The 10,395-nt window shown below is 36.3% G+C and overlaps 1 protein-coding gene across 1 annotated transcript; it reads left to right on the top strand.

Annotated features, from left to right (window-relative positions):
* The first annotated feature begins 7,569 nt into the window (after positions 1 to 7,569).
* LOC123526626 (uncharacterized) lies at positions 7,570 to 8,373 on the top strand. Its single transcript, XM_045305871.2, has one exon. The coding sequence runs from the start codon at positions 7,570 to 7,572 to the stop codon at positions 8,371 to 8,373; it is 804 nt and encodes a 267-aa protein (XP_045161806.2).
* Positions 8,374 to 10,395: the final 2,022 nt, after the last annotated feature.

Consider the following 10,395-nt stretch of genomic DNA (forward strand, 5'->3'; position numbering starts at 1 on the left):
TAATCCCTCGCGAAAATTTCTGATTTTACAGTAATCTAGACGAACCGTGAGATCTTCCCTATGATAATGGAAATAAAAAAAATTCACCATTTTTATATATTCAAACACACCTTGATCGTTACTATTGATATCAGTATGGATCATTTCATACTTTAATACATAGACTGTTTTGTTGTGATGAAGGCAACTTACAAGATAAAACAGATTAAGCAAGCTATTCTATTGTTTAATACGATTATTTGCATTAATTGTACATCTATGTATGACTAGTGTTCAATGCTGGGTGATTTACTTAAACTGGTACTATTTCCAGCAGCATCGGTCTAAACTGGATGCTGGGGATGTAAATCCTGTATGAAATTTTACTGCTGTAAAAGACCTGTATTTTTGTTCAGAATTATAGTTAAGATCATTTCAAATTTGCACCTGTAGATTTCATATAACAATACTGATTTTACATCTGTATATTTCAAATTACAGCTGTAAAACGACTGTAAACAGTTCGAATTATGCAAATAAGAAACAGCTATAAAAAACGTACAGGTTTAAAAATGCCCCAGAGTTACTGCTGTAGAAATATTAAAGGTATTGAAAAAGAAGACCTTATTATTAGATCCATTAAAGAATGTAACTACTAAGAGCATTTTTATCAAAATAAAGAGAGTCGTTGCGCATGAATAAACTTGAGAGTAAACCTGCTTTTAATACTATAAATAGAAAGATACTAAGACAAAACACTTAAATCCCAAAAATCGTAAAGTTTTATTAAAAACTGAGTGAAATATGACGATTTAAAAACAAATTTGCTGAAAATATCCGCTATATGAGGCATATATAAAAGCATGAGGCGACTCTTTAGCCCTCCTGAGAGACCCAGTCGTAAAATGGCCTTAACATACCTTTGCATACTACTGATGTCACTATCCCCCGATGTCGAGAAAAATCCTTGCCCGTCCCACCCCTGCGGCGCCTGTGGGAGTTAGGTCCTCGACACTCAAGATGCTATTGACTGCAACAAATGCAAGCAGTGGTTGACTTTCACCTACGTTGCCAAAGTGACATCAGTCCATCCAAATACGATGACCTTATTTAATATGACGTATCATTCTCATGGGTCTGTACTGTCTGTGATTCGCTCAATTATTCATCACATTCTGTTCATTCCATATCATCCTTGTCTTTACACAACAGCTTCTCATTCTTAGATGACCAGACAAACACCCAGTCTCGGACTAAAACTGAACAACGGACCAGGACGCCAACCAATCGTCATACTTTTGGCAAATTTCCAAAATTGAAAACTCTGTTAGTTAATTTCCAGTCCGTTGTAAACAAAATGGCAGAACTCCATGCACTCCTTGACCACCATAAACCACATATACTTGTTGGCACAGAATCATGGCTCACAAATGGTCATAAAAGTTCTGAAATTTTTTCCAGATCACATAGGTTACACTCCATTTTGTCAGGACAGAACAATCAAAGGTGGACGTGATTTCATTCTAGTCCGTAATAACATACTTGCAACGGAATAGAAGCAGCTTAAGACAAACTGCGAAATTCTATTGGTAAAGATTAATATTTTTCAATGTAAGCCTCTTTATATTGCAGCATATTATCGACCAAAAGAAAATGAACCAAAAGCGCCGATGAATTTAGGAAGTCCTTAGAGCTAACCAGGAAATTAAAGAGTAACATCTAGATCCTAGGCGACATGAATTATCCAAAGTTTTCTTGAGACCAAGACCACAACCCATCAATCAAACCTGTATGTAGCTTTGTAAACCTATACGAATATTTCTTAGATCTTATTTCAGATAGATTTCAACCTTACTCAGATGGTTTCTGAACCCACTGGAGTAGAAAACACCTTAGACCTTTCCCCGACTTCAAATTATACCCTCATTAACCAAGTTTGTACTCTTCCAGCCATTGCTGATCATGAAATTATATCTCTTTTATTGCAGGTATGAAACCCAAACAACTAAGACAACCTCCAAAAGAAGTTCCTCTGTACAGAAAGGCTGACTGGGTCGGTTTTGAAGAATAAATGGGTCAAGTTAAAGATAGCATCCTTCAAAATCACCACTCAAAAAATGTAAATGAACTTTGGCTATCATTTTCAGATGCTATTAAGGAGGGCATATCCAAATTTATTCCATACAGGAGAATCAGCGGCAAGAGAATACTACCCTGAATTGCGCAGTCCATCAAAAGTTTGATGAGACGACGCGATAAATTATATCTTAAATCCAGGAGCGATAAGAGTAGCAAGATCAGAACAGCCTTCCTCAATTTGAAGCACAAGATTAGATGTCAAATCATATCTCATATAATAATTACCTTATATATCATACAACATCAATACTAAAAAATTCAATTCTAAGAAATTTTTCAGCCTCATCAAGAATGCCAAACAAGACGCTACTGGTATCGCATCTGTTTTCGACAAATCCGATGACAAAGACAAGGTTAACATGTTGAATCAACAATTCCAATCTGTTTTTACTCCCATGTCCCCTTTAACACTCTCTAAGTCTTGTCTTTCAGCTGCCTGCAACATGTCCTCATCTATCTCTTCATTTTTCAGGAAATGTCCAGATATGCCAGAGATTTCTATCAGTTTTAACGCGGTGCAGAACCTCTATCCTGACAAAGCACAAGCCCGGACAACATCAAGCCTCTCGTTCTCAAAACTCTAAAACATCAATTTTTTCCTATTTTGCAGCTTATATTTCAGAAATCCTTACACTCCGGTAAACACCCAGATATTTGGACATCAGCCAACGTTGTTCCAATCTTCAAGAAAGGAAACAAAGAGGACCCTCTTAAGTATCGCCCCATTTCTCTAACATGTATCTCTTGTAACCTTTTAGAGCACATCGTATCACTTAACCTTTCAGTTCATTTTAATAAAGAACATCTTATACGACTTGCAGCACGGTTTTCGAGAACGCCGCTCTTGTGAGACTCGGCTTCTGCAGCTTGTGGATATCTAGCCAGAAACTCATCTTGGACAACAACGACGCTTCCTGAATTATAAAGCATTCGATAAGTTCTCACCTAAAACTCCTCTTTAAACTTCAAGAAAATGGTGTTAACACCGCCACCATCAAATGGATCCATTCTTTTCTCACTAAGCAAGTCGTCATGGGTGGAGAATCATCATATCATATCCCGGTTACATCAGAGGTCCCCCAAAGGTTCAGTACTTGGTCCTCTTCTTTTTCTTCTTTATATTAATGATCTTAATGAATCTTTCTCTTCACAGGTCCATCTCTTTGCTGATGACTCTGCCGTTTACCTTGTGATCAAAAACAAGCAAGACTGTTCCATTCTCCAGCAGGATCTAGATAAACTTATGTTGTGGGAGGATGCTTGGGAGATGGAGTTCGATCCAAGCAAGTGTGTCGTCATTCATATATTTAAAAGTACTAAATACAAAATTCAATTCAATTACACCCTACATGGCCAAATATTAGAATCAGTACCCAGTGCAAAATATCTTGGAGTCAATATATCTGAAGACCGTTCATGGAATCAATACATAGAGCAAATAACATCCAATGCAAACAAAACATTAGGATTTTTACGTAGAAACATCCAGACTACAAACCAACATATTAAAGAAACAGCCTATAAGACCATGGTAAGACCGCAATTAGAGTATGCCTGTACTGTCTGATTTGATAAATTAGAAAAAGTTCAAAAAAGATGGGTTAAAAATGATTATTCTACCTATGACAGTGTCACCAGCATGCCGAACGAGTTGGGTTGGCAGACAGACTTTACAGGACAGACGCGATCTAGCCCGACTGACCATGTTTTATAAGATCATGTATGGTTTAGTTGCATGAACTCTACTTCCGTCAAGTCCATACAGAAGCAAATTATTTCAAATACTCCTTTTTCCCTTATACTGTCTTGTTGTGGAACTACCTTCCTTCTCAAACTGTACTTCAGCCTGATCTTTAGTGGTTCAAATGATGTCTTGACCCCTCGGTCATCTCTTACCGCCCCTGAACTCGCAATGCAGATGTTTCTAACCCCTTTAAACTTGTGTATATTTCGTCTTACTTAACACTTTCACACTTTTATCTTCTTTTTGAAGCCTTCCTTTCACTGCTTTTAAACCAACTTTTATCTTTTTTTTTGTGACGTGCAACTCGGCTATTATACCCATGAGGGGAGTCCAGTCCTATGCAAAGATGGGTAGATAGTACCTCCCCTGATTGTATCTTCAGGAAATGAAAGTAGGAAATCCTGTGCTTTTCTAAATGGCAAGGGATTGTTTCGAATTGTGGCCGTTTTCTGAATAAAATGAGTACATGTATTTTATAGGCAATTATATTTTAAATGATAACTGAAGTAAAAATAATAACAACAATTGTCAAGAAGTTGCTGTGTGCTAGAATCGAATTTCCTAGCTCCCAAGAGATGGTTAATTGGGACTAAAACTAAATAGAGGTCAGGAAAATCAGACAAAACTGTGTCCCCTGCTCCGCCCCATACCTTGATTTTTGGTGGCGTTGTAGAGGAGATTGTCCCCCACCCGCCACGGGTGGCCACCATTCCGAGAAAACTTCTGTTTGGGAGGAACACGGGTTTTGATGTGAGGCAGAGTGTAGCCTTAAATGCTTACAGCTGTTAATAGAAGGACCCTCTAGGACCGCTGAATGCGGATGGAGTGGTTTTCTTTCAGCAGTAAATACACTAGGAATATATGCGAAAGTGGTTTATTGGTCTCGTTGGCTGTAAAAGAAGCCTTGTAAATTGTTATCATAAACCATTTTACTGCTAGCAGTAACAGGAGCCTGGTAAATCGCTTTCAAAAAAGAAATCAGCAACAACAACAAACAAAACAACAACAAAAACATTTAACCGCTGGTGGTTACACGTAGAAAATTGGTATACTAGTACTGCTCTTATAATCCATTTAGCTGCTGATAATAACACATAGACAACTCTAAAACTGCTTTCATTGGTCAGTGGTCAGTTCGCTGCTGGAAGAAACAAAAGTCTTGTTAACTGCTCTCATAGACAACTTAACTGCTGGCACAAATGTAACTGAGCCTTGAAAACCATTTAATTGCTGGTATTACATAATTTCTGAGAATTTTAAACCGCTCGTATAATACAAGTTAACTTATAACAATGACAGACATAAACACCTGGTTAACTGCTCACATAAACTACCTATACTGGTAAACTGTTCTTAGTAATATTTAAATGCTGGCATTTACGTATATATGAGACTGGTAAACGTTCCTATAAACCATAATAACTGCTGACAGTAAAATAGTAAAATAATTGACGAACTTTCTCTTAGTAATATCGTTTAATTGTTGGAGGTTGCATATCCTTAGGACACCGGGCACATTTTCATGCAAATACAAAATCAAGGTCGGATTTACGGTGGTCGATACTCAGGGGTCACGCGCAGGGGTCACCCCTTCAAAATGTATGCGCGTTGACTTTTTTGTTAAATAAGGAGTAAATTTTCACACATTTCTGACAATTGAAAATACCTCTGCTTTAGCATGATATGTCGGCTTTTCATCTACAAACAAATATTTGACCTCAAAATAGACAGAAAACCCACAGGTGTTCGTAAAAAAAGGACGTTTTTGATGGTGTTTGAAATTGTCAGTGTATGTTTCTGATGTAAGATCTTTCCATATATGAGAGCTGCAGACTTTTCAGAAATAATTCTAAAATTAATTTCGTATGCTAAATGTTGATTCTACGGAAGCGTGAAAGGGCCCTCAGACGCTACAGGTGCGGAAATGATATCATGCCCTTAGAAACATCATTTAACTACCTGTAGTAACATATACAGGAAGCTGGTGAAAGTAATCGTAGAACTATCTTTGAACTCAATATCATATAACGTTTATAGGAAATATAAAAAAACTTAAAAATTCGCATTTCACCAGCTGTAAATATCCCATAGAAAACAGCTGAAACTGCAGTAAGTGACAATATGTAACTGCTGGCAGTGACATACACATAGAAATGACGACGCTTGTCGTAGAAACATCATTTACCTGCTGGCAATAACATCTGTAACGGGCCGGGGAGTGTTCAAATCCCTACTCGTCACTTTTCCCGACCCATTGTCATGAAAGAAGCACAGATGTAAAATCATTGGACGTAACACTTAGCAACAGAACATAACAAGTCTGCAATGTCTGTAAAAGAAATAAACATTGAGTAATTCTGTAAAAAAATGAACATCATTGGACGTTGCACGTGCGCGATCCAATAACATTAAATGTTACAGGAACAACTGAACGCGCATGAGACATGGTTTACAAGTTAATTTGAAGATAAATCAGTGATCTATAAACGATACGGACAAATGTATATACGAGAAGGGTAGGTTTGACGGCCTATTACACATCTGTATGAAACTTGTAAAACTGATTTTAGTAATACAATTTAACTGCTGGCAGTATTATATGTAGGACACTAACAAAATAAATAGCTTATGTCATTCTCATTTTCTAAATAGTAATACAGTTTTAATTACTAACTGTTGTAATTGATGGCAGTGGTAGCAGTAAACTGGTGTTAGTACACACGATGAATTGCTGTAATTGCTGGTAGTTAAATGCGGCACGCAATAAACTGCTGTAACTGCTGGCAGTAGCAACAGTTAACTGCTCCGACTGCTGCTAATGCTGTACTGTCAACTTCACGCCGATTATTTGATGCTCACCAAAAATGAAAAATACATAATTATGTAACAACACCTGCATGTATATAACAGAAAAGTTGCCAGAATATTCAACCGATGTGGTTATACTTCTTGTTTCATCACATTGTAATATCACACGACAACAAACATTCGGGCTTTAAAATTCAAACCCTTGCGACATATTTCATGAAAATCTACCTATTGCAAACCTGGTAAAAGGAAAGTCTGTCCATGAAATAAAATACTTGTTCCAGATTTGGATTATAAGATAATACAATTATTATTATTATTATTGTTAATCGAATTATTGAACATTCACGTTCATTTGAAGAAAACATAACATTAATGCAACAAACCTTTTGCTATTACAAGTAAAAAACTTCAAAAAATATATTGTACAAAAGAAAATTATTAAAAGCACCATTGAACGCAGACATACTAAAGACGATTAATCGAGATAGTTAAATGTACACATGGCTTTGGTTTTGTTGAAATTTCGTTCTCGTGCAATACTTGAATGATTTGTTAATCAAAATGAATTGCTGATTTTTTGTTGTCTGCATGTAGTTATTCTACAGTGGTATGTTTAAGACATGCAATTATTTTTTTAGGATTAAGTAATGTTGAGCGATCAACATCTTATCTCGTGCGCACGACATCTTAACTTGAGCGATCAACATCTTATCTCGAGCGATCAGCATATTATCTTGAGCGATCAACATCTTATCTTGAGCGATCAACATAATATCTTGAGCGATCAACATCTTCTTTCGTGCGCACCACATCTTATCTTTAGTGATCAACACCTTATTTCGTGTGCACGACATCTTATCTTGAGCGATCTTGAGCATTTTGGAAATAATGATATGATGGCAGTAAAACATGAGACTGGTTTTACGGATTTAGTAAAAGGTTTACTTGAAGGTTTCATGCCTGAAAAAGATCCTCGTCTTATGTTTAATAACACGGTAGTATTGATTGAACATGGAGACGATTCGGTCAGAGTATTTACTGATGACGGAAGAATGCTTGAAGCTGATTTTGATGTCGCTACATTCAGTTTAGGAGTTTTACAACAACGAGAAGTAAAATTCTCCCCGCCTTTGCCACCGAAAAAACAATTAGTTATAGATATGTTTGGTTTCTGCCGATTCACTCATATATACCTCCAATTTCCACGCTCTTTCTGGGACGAAACAATGTACATTCTTCGCGCATCTAAAATTCGGGGACATTTCAGCTGCTGGCGAAACCAGAATACGCTTTACTCGGGATCAAACATTTTACATCTTTCTCTGTTTGGAGATGACGCAACATGGGCTGATAGGTCCACCGATGACATGGTCATACAAGAAGTTCTGAACATCTTGCAATCGCTATACCCGAACGTTACCATTCCAAAATTGTCCGGGTTCAAAGTTTCCCGGTGGAACACGGATCGACTGACACGAGGAGCGTTTAGCTACTGGCCTACCGGGTTCACTGATGAAAACATGAAGTACCTCCAGGCACCGGATGGGCGGTTATTCTTTGCCGGGGAGCATCTAGATCCTGTCCATTATGGGTTCGTTCACGGTGCGTATAGATCTGTCCAACGTACCGCGGAGGATCTTGTACAGTGTATAGAAAACCCGTCAAAGTGTGCATGGTCATCCATGACGTCAGATGACTAAAAAGTGGACAATGTTTAGGTGAAGCAGGGGAATATAGGACAAGTGTCTTGACATCTTCTTTTGAAATTGTTTCATCTTGGTTGGTAACAGTTATCTAGCAAACAGAAGACATCTAAAAGACGTCTTCATTTGGTTGTTTTATGGCCACGACGTCTGTGACCAGAAAAGACGTCTTCTTATGTAGTTTTTACCTACAAAATAAAGACGTCTTTTTATTAATAGACGTTTTAAAGCCGTCATAAAAAACGTCTTTGTCTATGAGAAAATGCAAGTTTTCGTTCTTCTAAGCTGCAATAACATTAGTTCGATAATGTCCTTACTTCATAATAGAATGTTCGGTTATAGCAGTTTTTACTGTATTTTCAAAATACAATGTATTCACTAGCGTTCCAAAATTCAAACAAAATGGACTAAAATGGCTTGTAAATGATATTTTTTGCACTTCCGAAAATATTCCAAATTGTTTTAAGAATTGCACTGTAAATGTAAGTGTTAAGGAACTGAACACGCTTAATTTGAACGCCAACTTGCAACAGATATTGAACGCGTCTTTGCGTTCAAAATCCTAATACTAGTGTTCAAACTTTTAACACTAGCTGCTCAAAAAAATAACGCCCGATGAACAGCTAGCTGTTCTGTTGTGGAACAACTTATGAACAGCTAGGTGTTCTTTTTTAACACCAGACATGTTCTATTTTTTAATGTTAAGTGTTCAATTGGTAACACTTACAGTTCCGTAAGTGAACAGTCTGTGAACACCCAGGTGTTCTTTTGTTTAACTCCGGACGTGTTCAATTCCGATGCAACAGATATTGAACGCCTAGAACATGTTCAAAGATATGGACGTTAAGAATCTGAGCATTAGTTGAACATACTGCATTCAGTTTGAACACTGGATAAGAGACATGTTTTTCTAAGGGATATTTGTTATACATAATAACACTTACTGCTGAAAAAAAACAACTTTATTTCAAAAACATTCTGAAGATAAACTACCATCATCATGTGCAATTATTTAATCTGACTATTTTACTAGCATGAGCGTTTTATGTACATGTATAGTGTTCTTTAGCTGTATTTCAAACATACCTGAAAAAAACTGTCATTAAAACGTATGAAGATATTAATCTGCTGCAAAATATCTTATCATCAATAAATTCATTGGGTATATTCATTGTTACACAGTCTGTTCGTCTATCGTAATTGTTTTTATGGAAGCGCATGGCCGAACTGCTTGAGTTCAACATAAAATTTATCTTACTGTTTTTACTGCTTTGCTCCATAATGATTTATTTAATCTGCGTATTATAAAAAGCATCCTGTCGTCAAATTGGTGAAAAGGAGCAAACACTTTGGATCAATATAATACATGACAAACAAGCTACCATGCTTTGAACATAATTTCCTGTACAATTGTTCCCTTTATTAGAAATTTTAGAAACTGTATAAAAATTACCATAATGAAAAAAAAAACTGACAAAATTTTGTTCTCCTGCAAATAGACGATGGTCATAATCCAAGTTTCAAAGATAAAATGGTACTTAAGAAAAGTTTAGAATATTTTTTGAACAAAAGGACACTGGCACATGACTATGACTTTACCAAAGCAAATAAATCAGGTAAGGTTGGAATCACTAGTTACAAAATTATTTCATCAGTGGCATAAAACCAACATTTCGACTAGACATAACCTTGACAGACTTACACAATAATATAAAAAAATATATATATACTACTATTTTATTCTTGCGTACAGCTCAGAACATAAGAAAGTACACGCTTATTTATGAATTACTGTAATATGCAATAATATATATATATATATAATTTCATTTGGAAAATGTTAAAAGCTTGCTCAGTTTCAAGTGCATTTAGAAAATATCAACCTGTCTGCTTACAATTAATAGTAGCATTTTGAGAATGTCAATCAACTTTCTCAATACCAGTAAGTCCATTTTGTAAAATATGTGCCTGCTCAGTACCAAAAATACGATTTTGAAAAGCCCAGTAGTGCCTAATATT

Source organism: Mercenaria mercenaria, chromosome 14 (genome assembly GCF_021730395.1).
Source record: "Mercenaria mercenaria strain notata chromosome 14, MADL_Memer_1, whole genome shotgun sequence".
Classification (NCBI taxonomy): domain Eukaryota; kingdom Metazoa; phylum Mollusca; class Bivalvia; order Venerida; family Veneridae; genus Mercenaria; species Mercenaria mercenaria.